Here is a 24,302-nt window from a genome sequence, read left to right as displayed (position 1 = left end):
GGGCTCTGGTGAGGGGGGGGGGGCTCTGCTGAGGGGGTCCGTGCTGAGTGGGGGGGTGAGCTCTGCTGAGGGTGGGCTCTGCTGAGGGGGGGGCCGTGCTGAGTTGGGGGGGGGGGCTCTGCTGAGGGGGGCGGTGCTGGCCGCTTCGCGAGCGGCTCGGGCAAGTCCCCGTGTGGCGGAGCCCGGTGCGGGGTCCGCGGGGGCGGCCGGTGGGTCCTTCCCCGCTCTGTCGAAGGGGGCAGCGCTCCGCGTGAGGCGGCAGCTGCTCGGGCTGGGCTTGGCCTTTGCCACGCCTCGAGGTGTTTCTTCCCGGGGCCGCGGGGCCGCTTCTCCTCTCCCGGAGCTTCTGGAGGGGGCGGCTGGTCAGAAGGACCCGCCAAGGTTTAGGCTAAATCCCCACATCCCTTGCAGGTAATGTGCTTACCCGTGCAGGAGCTGCCTGGGGCTGAGGGCCACACTGGGCTGTAAATGACCATCCTACACCTCCTTCAGAGAAATAAGCCCCCTCAGGTGAGTTTCCCCTCAGGTGAGTGTCTCATCAAGTGTTTGTAAAGCTCCTGACAGCTCGGTGTGTTTTGCCTTGCTGAGCTGCAGTAAGTTTGCTTCCAGCCAGCCCTTGTGCCCTTTCCTCATGTCCTGGCCCATAGAACCACTTCTATATGTTATCTGTAAGCAAGAAAACAAAACCAACCCAGAGTGGCAGGGAGAGCTGGGGTGCAGGGAGGGGCATGCAGTGCCAGCACACCCATTGTGTTACCCTTATCCCTTTTTGTTTGTTTCTGCCCTTAAAACCTGCTTGCCAGCCTTAGGTGGTGGGCTTTGCTGGGGTGGTGGTGGTGCCAGTGGCTGTGTGCTCCTGGTGCTGTCCCCCTGGGACAGGTACCTCTGGCTTAGCCCAGGCTGTGCTGTGCACACCCCTCTGCCTGTGCTGCTGGGTGCTGCCCTTCCCCAGCCTCATCCCTGTGGGTAGAGCTCCCCTCGCCCCCACACCTTCTGCCTGGGGCTGCTGGGTGCTGTGGGTGACTCTTGTCTGTCCCTCCACGGGTGGCTGGGCAGGTCACAAGAGATGTTCAGTGCCAGCCAGTCCTCCAGAGCCCAGTTCCTGGACAAAGCCCGGCAGGCGCGGGAGGAGCGGCGGGAGCTGAAGGAGAGGGAACGAGCTGCCGTCCAGCTCCAGGCTCTGGCCAGGAGATTCCTCTGCCGATGCCGCCTGCAGAGGGAGATCAGGTGGGTGGAACCCTCCTCCTCCTCCCTTCCTCCTCCCCCTTGCTCCTACCTGCAGAGCTGGGCTTTGCTTACTAACTGCTGATGCTGGTTTTCCCCACTTCCCTAGGAAAGAAGTGGAGGATTTCTTTGGGGCAAATGAGTCTGCCTGCAGCAAAAGAAGTGCTCTCTCTGTCTTCAGGATTGCCAGGAAGCTGCTGTTTGTGTTTAACCCTAAAGAGGACAAAGAGGTAAGGCTGCTGCTCTGACGTGCTTTTCTTCTTTGGAGGACATGTTTTTACATGTTAAATACATTCAATTCACCATCCAGTGGTCCTGTAGGTTCCTGGGATAGATTTTGGCTTCAGAAATAGGATCTTTGTCTCCTAGTCCTTCCTGGAGAGGTCTGCCTGGAGGTGTGAAATAGAACCACCCTTGAGTTTTCTAGCAGTGGGTCTGTAATTCAGGACATAGTTTTAACAAATGGGGTTGTTGTTTTTTCTGGTGACCAAGGCAATCACTGGCCAAGCTGAGTAACTGAGCAGTGCTGAGTGATTGTTGGCAGCTGCATGAGTTGCCCTGGCAGGTTCACTGCAGCAGCCCCACACAGAGCTGCCCTGTGCTGGCTTTTTCTATCCCAACTGCTTCTCTGGCCGTGCTCTGAATTTGTTTCAGAGTGAAACCCTCTCCTGGAGTGTCTATGAGTGGATGGTGTTTGCTCTGGGAAACTGTGAGGGCTAATCCTAAGGAAAACAACTGGAAAATTAAAGGATTGCTTTAAAGTGCAGCAGCAGTGGGTGCCTTTTCATTAACCTCTAGGCCATCAAGCTGCCCCTCTGTTGACAATGGCTCATGTACCACCAACACCATTTTCTGTATGTACAGCATCAAAACAACATGTGTGTGTGTGACAGGGAGTTTTTAGGTGCCTGGCAGGCATTTGAAGTTCTGCATCAGAGCAGTTGGGCCCATTGCTGAAACATACCTGTTCCTCTTCCCCTTCCAGCAGCAGTCCAGTCCCTTGCTGGGCCAGGGACTGGCCTGTGCTCGTTTCCACTCCCTTTCAGTTAGGATAACCACAGCAGCACGTTGTGTAGCTCAGAATGGCTTTACAACTTGGAAGCCTGTGGCAGATACAGCTGGACTGAAATAATCATGAGGGAGTTCTGGGTGTGCTGGCCAGGTTCTGCTGCGAGCCACGATGGTCAGGGATACAGAACATTGCTGCACCTGTTAGCATGAGGCTCTTTAGCCAAACCCTGACAGGAAGGTGCCTTGTCTTCAGTCTGTGCTGTTGTGGGAGATGATTTTTCAGGGAAGGCTGAGGAATTCCTCTGTGCTCAAGCAGGGAGCTCCTCTGTGTAACCCTAGCATGGCATGCAGATGTGCTCTGGGGGAAGGGGCCATCTGTACTGTCTGTAGGGGCTGCTTGGAACATTGGTTGCTTTGATACAGAGGTATCTTGCTCCCTCTGCTGAGCTGTTCCTAACCCTTTTCCAGAACAGCCCTTGCTGTAGTTAGAACTGATGCTAACATACTGTTTTCTTACTGTTGTCTTGCTGTGTTCCCCCAGAGGTTTGAAAAGCTGTGCCGCTGCATTCTCAACAGTATGGATGCTGAGAACGAGCCCAAGGTCAGCAGACTTTTATGGGTTTTTTTTTTATTTGGGATGGAAGGTTGTTTGGGTTTGCTTGGGGGTTTATTTTTAACTCTCTATGTGAGGATTTGGATTCCTGGTACTTGAATTTTTAGCTTTCAAAAGCCCCTGAACACTGACCGCTGAGATTCCAGGGTGAAAGTTTGGCCAAGTTCTCCTAGTATTCCTCTGATATCTCTACTCCATGTACAGCTATAGGAGCTAAAGGGCAGCTTCTTTCTGTGGTGGGCAGTATGCTTTGACCAGTGAATTCTGGAGAGAGAAATAAACCCAGTTCTGCTGCTGGGCTCAGTAGGGCACAGAAGTCACAGCACAAATACTAATCGCTGCTCCCTCTGTACCCTGCCTTCCTCAGGTGTGGTACGTGTCACTGGCACTTTCCAAGGACCTTACACTCCTGTGGATCAAACAGGTCAAAGACATTCTGTGGTTTTGCTGTGAATTCCTCAAGCAGCTTAAGGTAAGTGTTTCCTCTGTGTTGTGTCTCCCTGCGTTTAGCAGTTCTGTCCTGTGGCACAGAGCCGGTTGGATTCCCTAACACTGGTGTTTCTGTCACAGCCTGACATCTTACAAGACTCCAGACTGGTCAATCTGCACCTCACAATGCTTGTCACCTTCACAGACACCTCTACCTGGAAGATCCTTCGGGGGAAAGGTTGGTGCATCCAATCCCCTAAGGGATTTGCTGTCAAAACCCACTGAACGCTGTTTCTGCACCTCGTCTTCTCCCTGTGCCTGCCACAAAGGTTCATTGTGCCTCTGTGCTTGCACAGGGCAGCAGGGCTTCTCTGAGGACTAGACAGGCCATTTCCCTTGGAACAGAGACAGTTACCATCTCTGTGTAATGCTACAAAATCTCATACACAGGAAATGCTCAGAGGATGGTGAAATGTGCTCTTAGCTCTGGTGGGGGGGGTTGTAGGAGCTGCTAGTAGAAAAGGTAGACAGGAATTGTGAGGAAATGAGCCTCTTGCACCTTAAATAAGCCTTGATGTGAAGTGCTGGTGAGGTGGTGGGTCTGCACATAACAGTGAGGACTTAGAGAGGCCTGTGGCTGGACAGAGGGGTTGGTTGTGTCTAAGGAAGTGGAGGGTGGGGCTGAGATGCTCTTCTAGTGTTTGATGTTGTAGTAACGTTGGTGTTTTAACCTGGAAGGTGAAACCCTGAGGCCTGCCATGAACCACATCTGTGCAAACATCATGGGACATCTAAACCAGAAGGGATTTTACTCTGTGCTGCAGGTCAGTCTCAATCAGATACAGTTGTGTCTTCTCTTTACTGAAACAAGCCCCAGTCCTGCACTGTGCTCCTCTTCTGGGGAAGCTTTTATGGTCTCTCTGGTGGTGTGCTGGGGAGAAGCTGGTTGTTGAGCACTGTCAATTTATGTGTGGTCATACCTTTCTTCAGAGCCATAAAGCAGAGACTCCCCACTTGAGACAGAGTACACCATCTCCTCTTTGTCACCTCCTCCAAATCTGAATCCTGCTGGATCATCTCATGATGAGATGGGCAGGAAGGAGGCTTGAACATTTCTCCAAACGTTGCTGCTGCCATATTGCATGGGTTGGGTTTGCTTACCCTTCCACTGGGGGAAAGATCCAGGGTAACTTTTATGAACCAAGCAGCCATGAGCCTTGTCTCTAATTTTAAAAGCCTTGGGAGCTGCCTGAGTACAGGTTGCAAACCAAGACTGTTGTAGAGTCTGATTTGCCAGACTGGAAGTGGCCGTATCGTTAGGTGCCTTTGGTGTTCCCTTTCTCTGCTCTGAAGGTAAACAGGAGTAGCCATCATCTCTTCCCAGGTGCTGCAGGCAGCTGTGTATTTTGTTTGTTCTGTGGTTGTTTTGGTTTTGTTCTTTTTAATTGCAGATCTTGCTAACTAATGGCTTGGCCAGATCCAGACCTTCCTTGTCCAAAGGCTCCTTGACTGCCGTCTTCTCCCTTGCGTTGCGGTAAGGCAGCCAGAGCTGCTTGGGGTGCCACAGCTGCAGCTGTCTGCACTGGGGCTGTCAGGACCTCTCATTCTGCTGGTCTCTCTGTGGCATCCAGAGTACCACCCTGATGAAGGAAGTGGCTCTAGGCAAATAACTGGCTTTCCTTCATCCTTTTCCTGACCAAAATGCTCCTGAGTCAGTAGCCAGCATTAGGCTGAGCCTAGACTTTGGAGTGCAGCTCCAGGTTAGAGTGCAGCATCTGTATGTCTCCCTGTTGAGTCATGAGAAGGGGTTGAAGTCCTCTGGCTACGTATGGTTGTGCCTCTTCACAGTGAACTGCTGACACCTTTCTACCTGCTGCTCGATGTGCAGGGTCAAAGTTTGTCCCTGAGGCAGGACCTGGCTGCAGGTCTGTTCTCTTTACAGACAGAGAACTGTGCTCTTACCCTGGCCTCTTGTCTCAAGTCATCAGCCAGTGACAACGTGTTCTTTTAAGGCTTCAGTGGTTAATTGTGTGCTGCTTCCCCTCTATAGCTGTCACTGCTGGGATGATGAGGCTGGGATGTTGGGTAGAGCAGCAGTGGGTTGCTTGGAGTGTGTCACTTCTTCCTTAGGAAAGCAGCTGTGTAATAACTGATCTTGTGGTAGTGAGAAGGGGATTTGGGAGATGAACCACCCACCCTTCCAGGGCTCTGGGCAGTGTGGACGTGCTGTGTTTGAACACAGAACCCACCCAAACCCAAAGAAGCCATTGTGCTGCAAGTGTTTGTCTTCCTTTGAGTCACGAGCTGCTTTGTGAACTCACTGTGAGCACAGAAGTGTGGGTGAATGTTCTTCTTCCAGCCTTGCTTCTGGGTGAGGGTGGAATCCAGCCAGTTCTGAAGGGCTCAGCTAAGGGCTGTGTTGTGCTCCCCTACCTCACGTTACTCACTGGACTGTTCTTCTCTCCATAGCCCTGTGGTTGCTGCTCAGTTTTCAGACAATCTGTTGAGGTCCTTTCTGATCCATGTCATGTCTGTGCCTGCTATAATGACTCATCTTGCTACTCTAACACCTGAGGTGAGTGTGTGATGATGCAATACCAAAAACCCACTGAATATCTCGTACAACTGCTTGTCACTCTGCTCCTGGAGCAGAGCTCTGGCATTTCAACTCCCTGTTGTGGAAGCACTTGATCCTCACACCCTCCAGATGCTCAGGGTTTCTAATACCACAGAAGCTACTAACAGCAGCAGGATGATAGGCTGAACTGCCCATAAATAACGAAATAACATTAAGATAAAGGCATGTTCAACACACAGCTTGAATTTCTGCATGACATTGTTCTTCCATGTCTGTGGCCATGGACAGAGCCACAGCAAAACTCACTGCTGCATGGCAGAGGATCTGTGATGGTCACTAGTGGGCTGTGACCTCATTTGGTTTGATTGCTCCTCTGTGTGGTTTGGTGCTGGCCAAGTTGTGTACTGAACAGGCATTCCATGTTCTTGCAGACACAGCTGTGAAGGTCTGTCTGCAGCTAAACCCCAGCCTGTTCACCACCCACAAGGTGTTTTATTTCCTAGAGCAGCCTCATGTCAAACACTCTCTCCCTTCAGTGCAGCAGTGGGGACTTGCTGCTTCTTTCAGAAAGAAAAGGCAATGTGAATTGCAGGTGGCAGGTGAGGTGTGGGTGCTCTGTGCAGCCCTCCTCAGCCTCACCAGCAGTTGAATTCTGTCTCCCAGCGCCTGGCAGTGATCGAATCTCACGATCTGTTCCACAAGTTCATCCTGTTTCTGAGTCGTGAAGCACAGTGCAGGGATGTCTGTGTTTGCCTGGAAGGAAGCCACACTCTCTGTCTCTTGGGTAAGCACCTGCAACACTTCCTTTGGCTTTCACTCTGCTTGGGAGAGACTCTTGAGTCAAGTCTTGGTTCTCCATGGCTCAGCACCGCCTGCAGCTCAGCGCCCTTTGTCCTGATTTAAATTATTTCCCAGTGATCATTGAGATTTATTTGAGACTATTGAAAACATGCTTTAAGATCCTTGCAAATGGAAAGGTCAGAGACTTCTTGTATGCATGTCAGAGGCCTCTTGAATACCTGTCACCATACCTAAACTGTAGCAGGTGTAACACTAAAGTTTTATCTCTGCTGGGTCTTCCCTTGGACTCTGAGAAAGTCTTGCCATGTAGCAGACTTGAGTCTTACTTCCTTAACACATGTGCTACTGTAACACTGAAGTCCCCATTTCTGTAAAAGCAACAAGAGGAACAGTTGGAACTTGGGAATAACCATGGATTGTAGGCTGTTACTTTGTGTGAGGTGTGGGTGGGATACAGATGAGAAGGTGGCCAAAGCAGCATGCCACCTTCATCTAGTGGGATCCTCTCCTGGGCCTGAAAAGGGGTGGGAGTTTATTTACTGTCAGTCTGTACCCACTGTTCTGCTGTTTATTCCTTGCTGTGCTGATCCTTTGGCCAGGTAACCTGGTGTACTTGGGCTCCTTGAATGACAAAGTTCTTGAGGAGGAGACGGCTCTCTTCGTGGGTGTGCTCATCCACATGCTCTCCTACTGCCAGAAGTACGTGTCACAGAAGAAATCCAACCTCACACACTGGCATCCTGTTCTGGGCTGGTTCTCACAGACTGTGGATTATGGGTAAGTGGCAGCACAGCACCTTACTGTGACAGGTGATTAAGCCTCTCTAATTACCCTGCAGCATTAAGAAAATGAAGAAGATGAGATGAACAGTGTGACCCTGTTGGGAATAACTTCAGGTTAGATGTGATAATTGAAGGTTTAAATTGGATATTAGGGGGAAGTTCTTTCCAGAGAGAGAGGTGAGGGGCTGGAACAGGCTGCCCAGAGAGGGGGTGGGTGCCCCATCCCTGGGGGTGTTCAAGGCCAGGTTGGATGGGGCCCTGGGCAGCCTTGTGTAGCTCCAGGCCTGGAGGTTGGTGTCCCTGCCTGTGGCAGGGGGTTGGAGCTCTGTGACCCTTGGGGTTCCTCCCAATCCAGACCAGTCTGGGGTTCTGTAATCTGCACAATATAAACTGCTGCATTCATATACAGAATATAACATGAGGAAATGCATTTAGTAGAGGTAGACTAGGAAACAGTGGCCATACTGGTACACTCAGCAGAGGACCGGTGTGTCAGCTCTTCCTCTGAGGACTGTCAGTAGGGTGGGTGCAGTCTCTGTTTGGACTGTGAGCCAAATGTATCCAAGTATCACTGGTGTTTTTACCCCAATCTGCCTTCTAAATGCTTCTCTCCACCTTGCCTTTTAGATTGAACGAGTCCATGCCTCTGCTGACGAAGCAACTGCAGCATCTCTGGGGAGTTCACATGATCCGCATCCTCTTCAGCGATGTGCTCAGCAAGAAACTGCTGGAGAATCAGGAAATCGCTCAGCTGCCAGCACAGCCAGTTTCCCCTCAGAACAGCCTTCCTATGAAGAGTCAGTTCTGGAGGGTTCCTTCCTTTTGTGTGTGTCTGTGTGTGTGTGTGTGCACGTGTCTGTGTCTCTCCCAGGCTCGTGGGGCTTTGACTCTTCCACTTAAGCTAAAAGCTTTGAGTAATTACTCGCAGCAGCTGCTGCTGCTTAGGTAGGGATGTGCTCTCCTGTTTGTAATTCCTGCTCAGAACGCCTCTGTGACCCCAGGCAAGCCTCTTTCTTTGATGCTGTGAAAATACTTGCTTGTTTTAGCAGGTTTTTTCATTGTTTCTCAAGTAGCTGAAGTGCTCACTGCATAACATAGTGCTTCCCAAGGCAAGGTGGCAGCCAGCTTCCCAGGTGAGGCTGGCTGGTGGACCTGTGGTGTGTGGTGAATTCTGCAGAAGAGTATTTGGAATCCAGCTGCTTCCTAGCTGCTGCCTGTAGCATCCTGAGGTCACTAGTTTCTGTGGTTCTGGTGGGATTTTAAGCTCTGGAGTAGTGCCCCCACTGAAGCGTCCTGCGTTGCTCGTAGCTGTACAGTGTTCTGCCAGGAAACTCCACCAAAACCTATCAGTGTGCTTAAAATCCTCCTGAGATTTGACTTGTGAGGGTAAGGAATGGCTTGGGATAGCACCTCTGTCTCTTGAGCCCACGTTTCCCATGCTCCTCTCTCAACCAGGTCTCTTCAAGAGAGCTTTCCAGAAGTCTGCGTCCGTCCGCAACATCCTCAAGCCCGTGGGGGGCAAGAGAGTGGACTCAGCAGAGGTGCAGAAGGTGTGCAGCATCTGTGTCCTGTACCAGACCACGCTCACCACGCTCACCCAGATCCGCCTCCAGATACTCACAGGTCAGGGCACAGCTCTGCTTCTCACAGCACTTCAAACAGGGGATTAAAATAGATTTTCCTTATTAAATTCTGTTGACTCCTTGGTAGTTTTATTCCTGACAACGCTTTATTGACTGGCTGGGTGGAAGGCTTGTTCCATCCTGAATCATACATCTGATCAATAACATTCATCACTTCTTTATCAAGCATTAACTCCCCAGAATACAAATTGAAGGGAGTTTTCCTATCATGAAACCTTGCTTACTCCCTGTCAAACTTCAGAGTCAGTGTTTTCGAGAAGCCTGGCAGTATTAATCTTTGTGTGGTGGGAACCCTGAATGCTTCCATACATCTTAAGGATGAATTACCTGTCTTAGGAACGGATGGAGAGGAGATAAGCACTGTTCTGGTCTAGTGGCTGGGGCAGGGGAACGAGTCTGGAGCCTTAGACACTTTGTGGCTCTTGTGGTGACCACAGGTACAGCCCTGTCCTTTGTGTTCCCATCTCTGAGGTGGTGATTGGGTCATTGGGAATTAATTATTTTCCAAAGTTGCAAAATAATAAGCAGGGAAAAGGCTTCAGCTGTGCAAACTGCCTCCTTAAAAGCTTTTTTCCCCCTGCTTTCCTGTGGATTGTACATCCCTGTTAACACAGATGGGCTTGGGAGCTGAATGTGATGTTGATGTTGCCACCAGGTGAAGCCTTGCTCTGCAGAAGGGTCCTTCAGCTCCAAGTCACATCCATCTCTCTGAGCCTGTGTGAACAAGGAGCCTGACTGACTGTGCTTTGTATCTTCCTTTTGCTAGGCCTCACCTACCTGGATGATCTCCTGCCCAAATTATGGGCTTTCATCTGCGAGCTGGGCCCGCAGGGAGGGCTAAAGCTCTTCTTGGAGTGCTTGAGTAATGACACAGAGGAATCCAAGAGGCTGCTGGCCATGCTGATGCTCTTCTGTGACTGCTCCCGCCACCTGATCACGTAGGTAGCAAGCAGAGGGTGCTCTCTGGTTTGGTAATGTGAAGCTGGTGTGTTCCTTAGCTTTCAGGAGGAATAGTTCAGGTGTTGCTGCCTTTGCAGAAGGGTAAGGAGGCAGAGGAAAGCAGCAAGCTCTTCAGAGAGGGGCCTGAGAGATAAAGGGCTTCAGAAGGGCTTTCCCCCCCCAGGCTCATGCTGGGCTGAACTGGTGACAAAACTACAGCGCTGGCTGGGGAGGGGGAAGAAAGGTTTCTTCTGGTCTTCATGGGCAGTAGTTCTGTCAGGGCAAAGCAAACAGTTCCATGAGTCCAGGTAACCTCTGAGGAGTGATGTTCTAATTCTGCTGCTTCCTGGCCTGCCTGCTTCTGTCCACAGCTCCTTTGCTGCCTCACTCATAGACGTACACAACACCAAGGATGGGGAGGGACTGGAAAATCGCCTTTGCTGGCCACTGGAGAGAGTTTGCTTAGCTTGAAAAGGATGGAAAAGGTTTTCTAGGGGATGAGTGGATAGTTCCTTTTAACTACAAAACCCTGGCTTTGCTTGTACCTCAGACCATCTCCTGTTAGGATCGGAGACCGATCAAAACCAATGAATGAGCCGTGGTTGGTTGTGACTTTAGGCCCTCGTGGGTGTCGTTTGCCATAGAAATAAGAGCTGCTGTGGAGGGTCATGTGCCTTGATGGAAATTCCAGAGGGGAACAGAGTTTCCACTTGCCCATTTGCATTTGTTACCCCTGGCAGGATTCTCGATGACATCGAGGTCTACGAAGAGCAGATTTCATTCAAGCTGGAGGAGCTTGTTACCATCTCCTCCTTTCTGAACTCCTTTGTATTTAAGATGATCTGGGATGGGATTGTAGGTAAGTGGTTTCAGCAGCTGGGGTTAAGGTTACTGCCAGAACAACCAGTGCTGTTAATTTTGGTGCTTGAAGCTTTTGCTAATTATGACTTTGCACACACACACCAAAAACAAGATACTGTGTTGTGTGGCATGAGAATATGTCCCACTCTTTGGTGCCAAGCATCACAGCAGCATCTGGACTCCAAAATCCAGGGCACTTCTCCTGTTTTTAATAAGTATCTGTGTGTCAGACACAGTGGAACAGGCTGCCCAGGGGGGTGTGGAGTCTCCTTCTCTGGAGATATTCCAGACCTGTCCTAGGGACCCTGCTTTGGCAGGGGGTTGGGCTTGATCTCTGGAGGTCCCTTCCAACCCCTACAGCTCTGTGATTCTGTGTGACATGTTGGGTTTTGCCAGCAACTAAGTTTGGCATGACCAGGCCACGTGCTGGATGGGAAGGCAATGTTGTGCTTTGACAAAGCAGAGCAGGCTTGCTCAGGTCTCACAGATACCCAGTGCTGACCCTTGTGCTGGTGTAACCTGGGTACAGCTCAGCTCTGGCAGTTAGATGAGGTGGTCTTTGATGTGCCTGTGGGTTTTTTCACTTTGATCAAAGAAGAGACTGTCTGGGAGGCACAGAGTCTCTCCCTTCCCTCTGAGGGCGGTGGAGATTAAGAGAAACACACCTGCCCTCTCTTTGTGTGGGGGGTGGGATCAGCAGGCAGCTCTCAGACATTGCCACCTTGTTCCTCCCAACAGAGAATGCCAGAGGGGAGACCCTGGAGCTGTTTCACTCTGTCCATGGCTGGCTCATGGTGCTGTATGAACGGGACTGTCGCAGGCGCTTTGCTCCTGAGGACCACTGGTTACGCAAGTGAGTGTCCAGCTGAAGGTCTGCAGCTCCCTGCTTGTCCCAGTGCTCCTGTGGGGCAGCTGCTTTGGGATCCCTGGCTTGAAACAGAGCACCTGAGCTCAAGGTCAGAGCCACTCCCTGTGTCTGCATTCAGGGATGCTCTTCCTGTTGTGCTTCCCTCCCGTGCTGTGAGGGTTGGCTGCTGCTCAGGGCGGGTGATGCTTTAAAGCTGGCTCAGGACCCAAGCACTGGAGGGGCTCTGGCCTTCTTAAATGTCTACCCTGAGTGCTGAAGTCTCCTCTGAAAGCATTTCAGGCTTCCTCTTTCTCTCACCCCAGCTGTTTCCCACACCTGGGCGTTTCTCAGGGATCTCTGAACCTCTGCCTTTCTTTGCAAGGGACCTCAAACCCAGCGTGCTCTTCCAGGAGCTGGACAAGGACAAGAAGCGAGCCCAGCTGCTCCTGCAGTACATCCCCCACGTGATTCCCCACAAGAACGTGAGTGGGGCAGGGGCAGAGGGTGGAGGCTGAAAAGCCAGCCACCTGGGTGGTGTGGGATGGAGGGACAGGTCATCATCTTCCCCCCTTCACCAGCTCTCCCCAAGATACTCCCTCTAACCTGCCTTCCTTTCTCCTGTGGAGAGCGAGCTTGTGTGGGCAGCTGCAGAGTCAGCCAGCAATGTGTGGTGTGGCTTTGGAGAAAATCACACAGAAAGCAGAGCAGGAAACCTGCAGAGATGACAGATTTTCATGTGGTGATAGGAGCAGGGCTTTTGTTTTCACTATTGTCAGTACCCCACCCCTCCCAAAAGAGGGGGTCAGGGATTTCTCCAGCCCACTGGGGAGCAAGGGGGCAGATCCTGCTCTTTGTGAGTGAGTGGGTGGCTGTGTTCCTAGTGCAGCTTGTTCTGGGCGTGCATCAGCCCTGCTGTGCTGGAGGATGAGGGTCCTTGTGGATCAGGGCTGGTGTTTGTTCTCTTTCAGAGGGTGCTGCTTTTCCGAAACATGGTCACAAAGGAGAAGGAGAAGCTTGGGCTGGTGGAAACCAGCTCTGCATCGCCCCACGTCACGCACATCACCATCCGCCGCTCCCGCATGCTGGAGGTGAGTGGCCTGGCTTGCAGGAGGGACTCAGCCTGACAGCAACATGGGGTCTGAATGTGTTTTTACCTTCTCTGTGGGTGTGGAGGGGCCCAGTGCTGGTCCTGTGTGCTGTTGTGTGAAGAGGAGTTGCAAGAAAACACTGGACCTTAATTCGGTTCAGGCTGCTACAGACCTGGAGTTTGACCAGGAAAAAATGCTGGTCTTTTTGAACACGAAATTCAGTGACAAATGCAGGTCTGTCTGTCCCTGCTGTGTGTCTGTGTGGGTGTCCCACACTCCTCCCTGCATGATTGTCCTCTGGCTCCTGTGCTCTGTGCAGGATGGGTATGAGCAGCTACGGCAGCTCTCCCAGAACGCCATGAAGGGAGTGATCAGAGTGAAGTTCGTGAACGATCTGGGTGTCGACGAGGCTGGGATCGATCAAGATGGGGTCTTCAAAGAGTTTCTGGAGGAGATCATAAAGAAAGTCTTTGACCCTGCACTCAACTTGTTCAAGGTATGGCACAGAGCTGCAGCTGCTGGCCTCAGTGACCTGCTGCAGAGCACAGCACACACTCACTACACCGTTACCCCTCTCTGCAGACAACCAGCGGCGATGAGAGGCTGTACCCTTCCCCAACCTCCTACATTCATGAGAACTACCTGCAGCTCTTTGAGTTTGTGGGCAAGATGCTTGGGAAGGCTGTGTATGAGGTGAGCTGAGCATACTGTGGTAGGATATTGTCGCTGTCAGCATAGAGGGGTTCAGATGATGGGGTGAGTGTGACAAAGTCACTCAGGAGAAAGGTGCTGCTGGTGGAGCAGCCTGGCACTTCTGCAGGTGTGGTTTAAGGATAACCTTGGAGGTGAAGCCTGGGACACACCTGGATTACTCTGCTTGGTGCCAGGGATGCTGGCAGGACAAGGGGGATGGAGTGAAGCTGAAGGAGGGAAGGGTGAGAGGAGAGATTGGGGGGAAGTTCTTTGCAGAGAATGTGGTGAGGGGCTGGAACAGGCTGCCCAGAGAGGGGGTGGGTGCCCCATCCCTGGGGGTGTTCAGGGCCAAGTTGGATGGGGCCCTGGGCAACCTTGTGTAGCTCCAGGCCTGGAGGTTGGTGTCCCTGCCTGTGGCAGGGGGTTGGAGCTCTGTGCTCCTTGGGGTCCCTCCCAACCCAGACCAGTCTGGGATTCTATAAATACTCTTATTTTGGTGTTGCACCTTGCAAGCCTCCATTTGTCGATACCTGGGTGAGAGGGACGTGGCTGAGAGGGGAATGGGGTGAGAGAAGCACCCTCTCCATGGAAGATACTTCCATAAAGGAAACATGGAGTCCCCCTGTTGCCTTTTTGCACCCAATTAATGGATTTTAAGAGGATGTGGGTGTCTGGCTGATTTCAGTGTCTTGTATCTTTACACTTGTTGCACAGCACATGATCAGCCTGCTCAGCCTGCAGGCCTCCTGGCTGACCAGAGCTGTTACACACAGCAGGTAGACAGCAGGACCTTACCTATGTGTTCTTCTTGTCCACAGGGAATAGTTGTGGATGTGCCATTTGCTTCCTTCTTCCTCAGTCAGCTTCTTGGGCACCACCACAGTGTCTTCTACAGCTCCGTGGACGAACTCCCCTCCTTGGACTCTGAGTTCTATAAGAACCTTACATCAATTAAGGTTTGAGCGTTGCTCCTCCTATGGTTCCACTCCCTTATCACTGGCTGCTGCTAGAAATAGGAGAATTGCAAATGCCTTTGGGGTACTGATCATCCTTAACAGCACCCTGGAAGGAGTTAGTGATCTGGAGGTGGCTGTCCTGTGGTTTTGCTGGGGCAGGAGGGGATGAGAAAGGAGCCTGAAGGTGTAACCTTGGAGCTGGCTGTGGGGAAATCCCATTTTAGCCTCAGCTCTCCCCATAACCCAGAGCAGGGTGTGGGTTTGTTGTGCTTTGGAGCCTTGTGGCTGCTGCTGGGGATCAGAAAACACAGAGCTGCTGTTCCTGCTGCTGGACACTGACCCTCTGTGTCTTGTCCCTGCAGCGTTACGATGGGGACATCAGTGACCTGGGCCTGACACTGTCCTACGACGAAGACGTGATGGGTCAGGTAGGTTTCTGTTCAGTGTCTGTGCTGGACCTGATCTCTGCTTTGTTCAAACACCCTCCTCATGCCAGGTGGTGATGGGGAGAGCTCTGGGTGCTTAGAGCCCACAACACAGGCAGCCACTCTTTCTGCTGGTTATTTCCTAGCTGCTCCCCAGAGGAGTGCCTGCCTTGCTGCCTGCCCAGTGGTACCAGGAAGCACTAAGTCCCTCTCTGAAGCACTCAGAGGGCCCTGAGGAGTGGTGCCTGCTGCTGTGGGAAAGCCTGTGGTGCAAGGACTGGCAGATAGTGAACATGAGCTCGACTTGACTCATCAGCAGGGGTGTCCTCACTTTGACTAGTGCCCTTAGAGCAGAGGAATTCACCTGCAGTCTGACTTGCCAGCAGAAGACAGCTCTTACTCTCTGCTGAGCTCTCTGGGAGCTGGTCTTGGGGTGTCTAAAAGGCTGTCTGAGCTCATGCCACACAGTGCTTTTTATTTCTGGGTGTGGCTGGTGAACGATCTGTGTGGCCCATCTGAGTAAGGACAGCCTGGGAAATGACCTTGTGTTTGATTGTGGTTAGGGCTTAGCTCTGCTCTCCTTCACCAGAAAGCTGCCTGTGCTGAAGGGCTGGCTCAGCTTCAGGGGTTCTCCTGAACTCAGCCCTGGGGTTCTGCAGCTCTGTTCAGTCCTTAGCTGTGGGCAGAGAACAGCTTTCTCCACAAAAGAGGTCTCCCTCTGACCTGTAACTTTTCTACTGCTGGAGATGTTTTCCTTTCTGTTTGAAAACATTGGTTTGTGCTTTCCCTGCATAACTGGTCTTCCTGGCTTTTCAAAAGGAGGATCTGTGGGAGTGGGGAAGAACTCCTGTTCTTCAGTCAGAGAAACTTCAAGTGTGTCAGGAGGTCTCTTGGCCTCCCAGATGAAAAGGCTGTTTGTTTGTCAGTCCCTTCTGAGGGCTTGAAGGATCCTGGTTGCACTGGAGCCCTGGTGTGTGGCTGGGAAGTGAGGGTGGAGATGACACAGATGCCTCCACTGGCTGTGCATGTGGCTGCAGAGCCTGTGGAGACCCCAGCTCACTCAGAGGTTGGGTGCTGTTGTAGAGCCACTGGCATGGAGCTCAGACCACCAAGTTGTGGAGTGTTGTGTCTGCTGTACAGTGGGCTGAACACCCTGCTGCTGCCTCAGGAGGTTTATTCCACCTGAAAAATAAGGTAGGAAACAGCATGTGAGGGCCCAGCAGTGAGGTGCTGAAGGCTGCATCGTTCAGAGCCTCCAAACACCCCAGGACAGTTCTGTCTGCCTGGTGCTTTGGCCATGCTGGAGCAGGTGGGGTAACCCTGCAGCTCCTGAATGAGCATGTGTGACCCTGCTAGGAGCTGAGCTCCTTCCCTGTGCTGGGGTCTCTGCTGACCTTGGAAGTCACCTGGAGCTGAAGCACAGAGGCCACTGTAACACCTAAATAACAACTTTCTGCCTCGTGGTGCAGGGATGAGTCGTGACTCTGCTGTAGTGAGCACCCAGAGGGTCCCTGCCACAGCCTGAGCAGTGCTGTTGGCTGAGCAGGGGCCCTGCCTGGGCAGGAGGAGATGCTGCCTGGCTTTCCAAGCGCTCTCCTCTCTGTGCCTCCAGCACCCAGCTCTGGGGACAGTGACCTCCAGTGAGCTCCATCACTCAGGTGGCCCCAAGTGAGACCTGTGGAGCAAGACAGCTTCAGACTGTGCTGTTAGCCCGAGCTGTGCCAAGGCTCAGAGCTCCTTCAGCCTCTGGATTCAGGGCTTGTGACAGTCCCCTGGGGCTCTTTGAATTGATTTGTGTGTGGTTCAGCAGTGATGGATCAGGGAGAGGGAAGGCTCCCTGGAAGAAGGGCTGTCTGTGCTGGTGGGAGACTCAGAGTTCCCCACTGTTCAATTACTATGTTAATACTTGAGTGAAACTGGTTCAAGGCAGAAGCAGGATTATTACTTGAATTTTAAATCCTACTGTTTTATTGTAAAAATAAATGTTTTATGGGGAGGTAACAGCTTAGCATGGCATTTCTTCCCATTGTGGTTCCAGGCAGTAATTAGCAATACAATCATTTCTTCCCTCAGCTTGTTTGCCATGAACTTGTTCCTGGAGGGAAGACCATTCCCGTTACCAATGAGAATAAGTAAGTACAGCAATTAGATTTTTAAGGTCACCACTGCAAAATAGTTTATTCCAGTTCCTTGGGCTTGCATCTGGAATGAATTGAGATGGATTGGAGTGGAAGGAGCACATAAATATCTTAATAGAATTTGCTGGTTACAGTTCATCGGCAGAAATCGTATTAAACTCGATTCTGCCAAATAAAAATTGACAATTTACTTCTTGAAACAGCGTTTCTGGGGTCAGAGGCACAGAGGCTGTGAGATTCTGCAGGGTTGAGTGACGGTGATGGACCCAGACAGATGGATTCAGAGCGATCCGGGCACGCGGTGGCGAGCGCGCGGGGCACAGATGCTCAAAGACACCTTGGAGCAGGCAGAGCCCCTCAGAATGATGACATGTGGCAGTTGTACAGAGCTCTGCTCCTCAGAGGAGACGGGGCTGGATCCAAATGCAGGCGACAGTCCTACTTGAGACACAGGAAATCAGAGGAGACACCGAGCCCTGGAGCTATTTTCACAGATAACTGCCTTTCAGATAGTTATCCTAAATGTCAACTCTGGAGCCTGAAAACCAAACCCACCTTTTTGTTCCCTTCTTTTTTTCTTCTTGTCCTTGTTTTTTTTTTTTCCCCTCCCCCTTCTCTGTACCCTTCAGTGATGGGAAAAGCAGGATAAAACATCTTAAGCAGATGTGTGTTTGAACTGGTAATCCGGGGGCTGTTCCCTCTAATGGCAAGTGAAAGCTGGATCCTACCTGAGGATTTGTCTTTGTTAGTGTGCTTTGCAATCTGATGTTCCCAGCCTTTCCCCTCCCTGGGCTCTGACCAGGGAGTTTGCATTTGAAAGGATGCTGTCAGGAGTCAGCTCAGGGAGGAGGTGGAAAGTCCTGTACACTGTACTCTTTACTCTTACTCACACTTTACTGCTTACAGCAGCAACTGTGAGGCTTTTGTGCAGATGTGCAGGCAGATTGGTGCTTGGGAGGGAGCAGGAGAAGCATTTGAAGTGGCAGTGAGCTGGAAACAGCCCTGTCTGTTCAGGGTGGAGCAAGGTTACCCAGCTGCAAACCCCATCCCCGTGGGCACGGTGGGGTCTGCCTGGAGCTGAGGAAGAAGGATGAGCCAGCTCAGTTGTTTTAACTGTTGGTGAGAAGAGGGAGCCTGATGGTGCTGGCCTCTGATACACAGTGCACCTCTGGAAGTCTCCAAAGTGGTTTTTTGGGGGGAAATTAGGGGGGTTTCAGCACAAGCAGCATCACAGCCCAGACAGTTGTTCTTCAGACTGAGGAGGTGCCCGCGAGCGGGGGTCTGTGTGTTGAAGAGGAGTTGGGTGCACACTCCCCTCTGTGAGCTGCTGCCTGGCCAAGGCTGGTCAAGTGGGTTGGGAAGAAGCTCTGAGAAACGAGCAGACAAGTCCCAAAGGCGGGTGAAGGGCAAAAACCTGTGCAGAACAACAGCTCTCCCTGCTTAGGATTGAAGAGCAGAGCCCTGGGGCGGAAGGAAGGAGGCGTCTCCCCGCCCTGCCGCTCCCTTGGCTGGAGAGGCAGCTCGGCAGCCCTGTTGCTGCCCCGGGGAGCTGGGTACCCCCTGCTGCCCCAGCTCCCTCACCAGCACCCCCCCTGTCTCCCGCAGGATCAGCTACATCCACCTGATGGCTCACTTCCGCATGCACACGCAGATCAAGAGCCAGGCGGCCGCGCTCATCGGCGGCTTCCGCGCCATCATCAAGCCCGAGTGGATCCGGATGTTCTCCGCTCCCGAGCTGCAGCGACTCATCTCCGGTGACAACGCTGAGATCGACCTGGAGGACCTAAAGTGAGTGGCCGACTCGCCCTGCGGGTCTTCTCTCGCCCCGCAGACCCTACTGGTGTATCTGGGAGCCCTCGGGAGGTGTGCAGGAGGCTGGCTCTTCCCAGGGCTTTCTGCTCCTCCTGGCTGAAATTTGAGGAGACAGAGCTGAGGAAGATGTGCCTTCAAAGCTGATTTAGACCAAGCCCTAGTGAGTGGGAAGAGCCTTTTCCTTTCCTCCACTCTCTGCCCTTCCCGTTTCTCTGACCCCATGCCTGGTAGGCATTGGGAAGCTCAGCACTGGCAGTGTCTGCTGTAGCAGTGAGCCCTGACCCCTGGCAGGTATCGATCCTCCCAGTGCCTGGCCCCTCTGACCCTCCCACTGCGGTGGGACACGAGCCTGGCACGGCCTTTCTGTCCCCAGGAAACACACCGTGTACTACGGGGGCTTCCACGGGAGTCACCGCGTCATCATCTGGCTGTGGGACATCCTGGCCCACGACTTTGGCCCTGAGGAGAGAGCCATGTTCCTCAAGGTACGTGGGGTGGTGCCAGCCCAGCCTGCCCTTTGGGGTGCTCAGCCTGGCACCGTTCTCCTCCTCTTAGCTGGGTGCTCTGCGCTAACAGTGCCACACTGCTGGGTGCCTCAAAATCAACCCCCTGCTCCCCTGCAGAGGGGCAGCCATGGAACCAGAGTTCCTATACATAAACGCTGCTGTGGCACCCCAAACAGTCCTGTTCCAAAGGCTGGCAGAGCTGGGGCTGCAGCTAGGTGCCATCAGGCTGTGGGGTGTTCAGATGCCAGCCCAGGCAGCCACGGGTCTCTCCCAGCCGGGCTGCTCCTGCCACTGCCATCTCTCACTGTCTGTCCCTTCTCCAGTTTGTCACCAGCTGCTCCAGGCCTCCACTTCTGGGCTTTGCCTACCTCAAGCCTCCTTTCTCCATCCGCTGTGTGGAAGTCTCTGATGATCAGGTAGGCACCCTGCTTGCTCATCCCCTGTGTGTTCCCTGCCAGCCTCTTTCCCTGCCTGACCAGGAAACCCTTCCAGCCATACAGACACAACCCCACATAACAGGATGTGTGTGGCTGTACCTACCTCCTGTGCAGCAGCGCCTGGGCTCTTCCTGCCTGTCTCCAGGGCTGTTTTTCCTCCTTGGGACCCCCCTGTGCCCCAGTGCTGCTGATCCCACCCCCCTGCACCCCCACAAAGGGACCCTCAGTGCTCAGTGGCCGTGTCAGATCGGAGAGAAGCTCCTTTCAGGCGGTGTGGGGGACAGGGCTGGGAGGTTTGGCTTGTGTTAGCACCTGCCCTGGGTGTAGGCACCCTGCCTGGAAGGAGCCCAGCAGGGAAGTGTGAGGGGTGACGGTGTGTGGGCTGTTGCAGGACACGGGTGACACGCTGGGCAGTGTCCTCCGCGGCTTCTTCACCATCCGCAAGAAGGAGCCGGGCGGGCGCCTCCCCACCTCCTCCACGTGTTTCAACCTCCTCAAGCTTCCCAACTACAGCAAGAAGAGCATCCTGAGGGAGAAGCTGCGCTACGCCATCAGCATGAACACCGGCTTCGAGCTGTCCTAGGCACCCTGGGCGCTGCAGCGGGGGCTCTGGGAGCTGCTGCTGGAGGTGGAGCCCTTCGTGCACAGAGGGTGGGTCTGTGGGAGCCCACTGCTCCCTGGAGGGCTGGAGAGGTGCAGCTGGGAATGCAGGGAAGAGCTGCAGGGCTGGGGGAGGCTGGCTGGCCTTGGGCACTGCTCCAGGAGGAAGGAGGTGATGGGCCTGACCCAATACACGTCGCTTCCACACCCACCTTAAATCGTCCTTAACAGCAAACCCCAGGGGAGCCTCAGAGGAACACTCACAGCACCAGCCAGACCGTGGTACTCCCAGCAGGCTGGGCAGCTGCTGTGGGAGCAGCTCGCTCTCCTTTCCCAGGAGCTGCTCCAGTTTCTTCCTGGGTGGATGTGGGAAGCTGTGTGAAAGCAGGAGCACACCAGAGCGGGTGTGGGTGTGCTGCACCTGGGCACTGTGCTCAAGACAGGGGCTTCCTGCTGCCCTCACTCTGTCTGAGGCACTTGTGCTTGTCTCAGAGAAGGAACTGCTGGCCCAGACTGGAGAAGCAGCGGGTTAAACGTGAGCAGATGGACCCTGCCATTCCCAGGAAGGTCTCAGAGTGCTGTGGGTTAAGAGCTCGAGCAGCAGCCCTGGGGGTCAGCGTGCTGAGCCAGCTGCGCCTCTGCCAAGCTCTCTCTGGTGCCTGTGCTTGGGACAGAAGGGTTTGTGGTCTGAATTTGCTCAGGAGCTGGAAAGGTTTGAATTTTATTTCATTTCTGGGGGGCAGGAGCTGGCACACAGCTCGGGCAGCCCTCACCCCCCAGCACACAGTGCTCAGCAGGGTGTCCCGTCGGGACAGGGAATGTGTTGAGCTGGGAGAGCCCCCACAAAGCCCACTGCAGGCCCTGTGCTGAGGGAGATGTGCTGGTCCAGGCCAGGCCTTGGCCTCTACCCAACAGCCACATTTGCTTCATTGCCAAACTCTTGATTTTGGGCATTTTCCCTTTCTGGCCTTATTTTTCCAGCTGATGGTTGCTGTAGCAGGCGCCTTTCTCAGGTTGTTCTGAAGGGCAGGGTGTGAGTGGGGGGTGCTGTGCAGGGGGGTGTGTGTGTGTCATGGACCCTTCCTGCCCCTGCTTAGGAAATCCAGAGCCTGATTGGCAGCTTCCCAGCCTTGGCTGGGCCAGGAGTGAGGAGAGGGGAGACTGCTGGCTCCTGGGCCCCTCTGGCCTGGCCGTGTGCATCCTCCTGCTCGGCCCAGAATTAAAATCCAGTCGCCTTCTCCCCTTCCCCTGGTGCTGCTGGGTAGCAGAACAAGCTCCCTCAGAGGCTGCTGGGGCCTCTCACCTGGTTTTCCTTCCCCTCCAGCCCTTCCTGTGCTGCTGGTGCCCCTCACCCTGCATCGTGGCCCCTCTGCACGGCGTGGACAGGTCCCACTGTGTGGTTCAGCTTGGTACAGCCACTCAGTGAAGGCTGCCATCCTCTCCCTCACCCTCCTGGTCCATACCACAGGGATTCACATCCCCAGGCACGCTCCAGGGCTCAGCACGCCCTGGGCTCCTTGGAAAACCCCTTTGACCACAGCACACTGCACCTTCCCAGCAGCCCAGGAGCTCCTTGTGTCAGGGTAGGGATGGCCGTGGCTTCATCTCTCTCCCCCACCTTACCTCAGCTGGCTTTCAGAGAAGGAACCTTCAGTTTTTAGAACCAATGCCTGGGAATGCATCTGGGAAGCACCCTCAGGATCCCATTTCTGGGTCAGCTCAGTTAATATGAAACAGGAGTGAGGGGGGGTGTTAGTGAGGACAGGATGGGGGATTCCAGACACCACACTGCGAGTCCAGAGGAGCTAAAGATGAGAGTAAACTCATTATTCCTTTTTCCATAGAGCTTGTCAGCATTAACCAGTTGTTGGCTGTGTAGTGGAGAGGTGTAGGCACTGACCTGTGCTGGTAGGAGTTTAGAGCATCACCCAGGGTGTTTGTTTTCCTTCCAGGGGGCTGTGATGGTGCAGCGAGGTGAGCACAGGGAAATAAAACCTCTGCTCCTTTTTCATCCCCCAGGTGTTCAGTTCCTGGGGAAAAACCTGACTCCTGGCTTAGCTGGGTGCCTCCAAGCCTGGATGTGTGGCTCTGTGAGATGCTACATGGGATTCTGGAGCTGGGGTGTAGAAACACAGTTGTCCAGGGAACCCCCAGCACCTTTCTCTGGGGTGGCTGATCCTCAGGGGGGGCCCTGATCCTCAGGGGGGGCCCTGCCTGCACCCCTGTGTTCAGGCCTTGGGAAGACAGGGCTGCTTTTGCCACAGGAGATTAACGACTTGTTTTTTCTAGAGAAGACTCAGTGTTGTGGAGACCTCGGTTACACCTTGTACCAGGAATGGGGGAAGAGAAAAATAAACCTGGGATGAGTAACAACACTTGGCTGTCTCCTCTTCCTTCCCCTGGGTGCAGTGATCCTGCTTGGAGCGCGTGGCAGAGGGGACCAGGTACTGTCACCCACGTGGCAGAGGGGACACACAGCCTTTGGGGTGCTGGTACCTGTGCCAGGGGCTGCTGGGCACTTGGCAGATCCTGGTGGATCCTGGTGCTGGGCTTGGGTGTCCCTCAGACAGCCTTGGTGGGGTGCTGGGGGTGGTGTGGGTGCTCTGAGCCCAGAGGGACCCAGCACCACTCTTGGTGCCATGGGGCAGGGTGGGAGCAGCTCCCCAGGATCCAGCAGGATTCTGCCCCCCCAGCCTGGGTACCTTGGTGAGAGTCCTGCTGAGTGGGGGGTGAGCCTGGCCCAGGGCTGGGCTTGGCCATGCTCTGTGTCCCCCTCCCAGGGCTGGGGGTGGGGGCTGGGGACACGGGGGGAGAGGAAAGGGGACTGGGAAGCTGAGCACATCCCTGCCATGCAGGACCCCGCTGTGTGAGTGCTCTGCTGGGGCTGGGGGCAGAGCTGTCTGCTTGGGGGGCTCTGCTGAGAGAGCCAGGGCTGCAAGAGCCAGGGTGGGGTGCAGGCAGCTGGGGGGGCTGTGTAGCACCCTGACACCAAGGGCTCTGACCCCTCAGGGTGTGGGGAGGGGGACAAGGCTGGGGACACACACAGGGGGTTGTATTTTGGGAGCTGCCCCTAAGCACCAGCCACTGGAGCCCACACAGGGTTTGCTGTTGGGATAAAGGCCTGGAGCATCTCCCTGGGGGGTGGGAGCATCCTCCCGGGAGCGAGGAGCTGAGCCTTCCCCTGCCCCAGCTTCCCAGCCACGGCCCTGCCTGGGTCCCCCCAGCCCCGGAGCAGGGTGGGCACGGGGCTGGGCTGGGCTGGGCTGGGGGGGAGCGAGGGGGGAGCTCCCAGTCAGGGTGCAGGCGCCATTGTTTTGACACGGAGGCAGATGGCAGCGGCAGCAGCAGCACGAAGAGACCCCACAGCAGCTGCTGCCCAGGCAGAAAGCTGGCAGCGAGCAGCCAGGCCTGCCCAGGCCTCCCCTGCCACGGCTGCCCGGCAGCCCCACGGGCACCCCGCGCCCCACGGGCACCCCGGGCACGGCCCTGACCCAAGGAGAAGCCGGAGAGGGGCCGAGGCACCGGCACCACGCGCCAGGGGCAGAGCTGGGAGGTGGCACCGGGGCCCAGAGCTCCCTGGGTGATGGGGACCAGTGCTGGGGGGTCCCAACCACAGCCCTGGTCAGGGTCTCACCCCCACTGCTGCAGTGCAGGGGGTGGTGGGGAGCTGACAGCTCTTCTGGCTGCTCCTCCCCACTGTGCCAAGCACCAGCCTTAGGACACAGGGGTAACTCCCCCCCTTGTGCTGCTGCCAGGCACATTCAGGCTGGGGGGTCCTGTGGGGTGGGGGCTGCGCTGAGCTCTGGGTGCTGCAGCCCTGAGCAGAGGTGAGGTGTTTGCTCATGTACACCAGGACACTGGGCAGCTCTGGCAGCACATCCAGGCCCTGAGTGGTGCTGGAGGGGCCAGATCCATGGGG

General features: G+C 54.2%; 1 protein-coding gene across 1 annotated transcript; it reads left to right on the top strand.

Annotated features, from left to right (window-relative positions):
* Window positions 1-1,066: 1,066 nt before the first annotated feature.
* UBE3B (ubiquitin protein ligase E3B) lies at window positions 1,067-22,758 on the top strand (the record flags this gene model as incomplete). The annotated part of the gene is made up of 26 exons (XM_084271875.1): window positions 1,067-1,227; window positions 1,334-1,454; window positions 2,777-2,836; window positions 3,216-3,320; window positions 3,419-3,515; window positions 4,016-4,101; window positions 4,729-4,811; window positions 5,747-5,852; window positions 6,519-6,639; window positions 7,256-7,433; window positions 8,066-8,235; window positions 8,894-9,061; window positions 9,848-10,019; window positions 10,761-10,879; window positions 11,620-11,734; window positions 12,111-12,210; window positions 12,697-12,816; window positions 13,136-13,312; window positions 13,399-13,509; window positions 14,328-14,465; window positions 14,828-14,893; window positions 16,964-17,022; window positions 18,634-18,816; window positions 19,214-19,325; window positions 19,670-19,762; window positions 20,175-22,758. 26 exons carry the CDS (start codon window positions 1,067-1,069, stop codon window positions 20,364-20,366), a joined length of 3,213 nt encoding a protein of 1,070 aa, XP_084128001.1. The 3' UTR covers window positions 20,367-22,758.
* Between the last annotated feature and the right edge of the window lie 1,544 nt (window positions 22,759-24,302).

Source organism: Gallinula chloropus, assembly GCF_964237585.1.
Source record: "Gallinula chloropus genome assembly, chromosome: 17".
Lineage (NCBI taxonomy): Eukaryota > Metazoa > Chordata > Aves > Gruiformes > Rallidae > Gallinula > Gallinula chloropus.
Note: the sequence above shows the minus strand (reverse complement) of the source record. Positions and strands in the feature narration are given on the sequence as shown.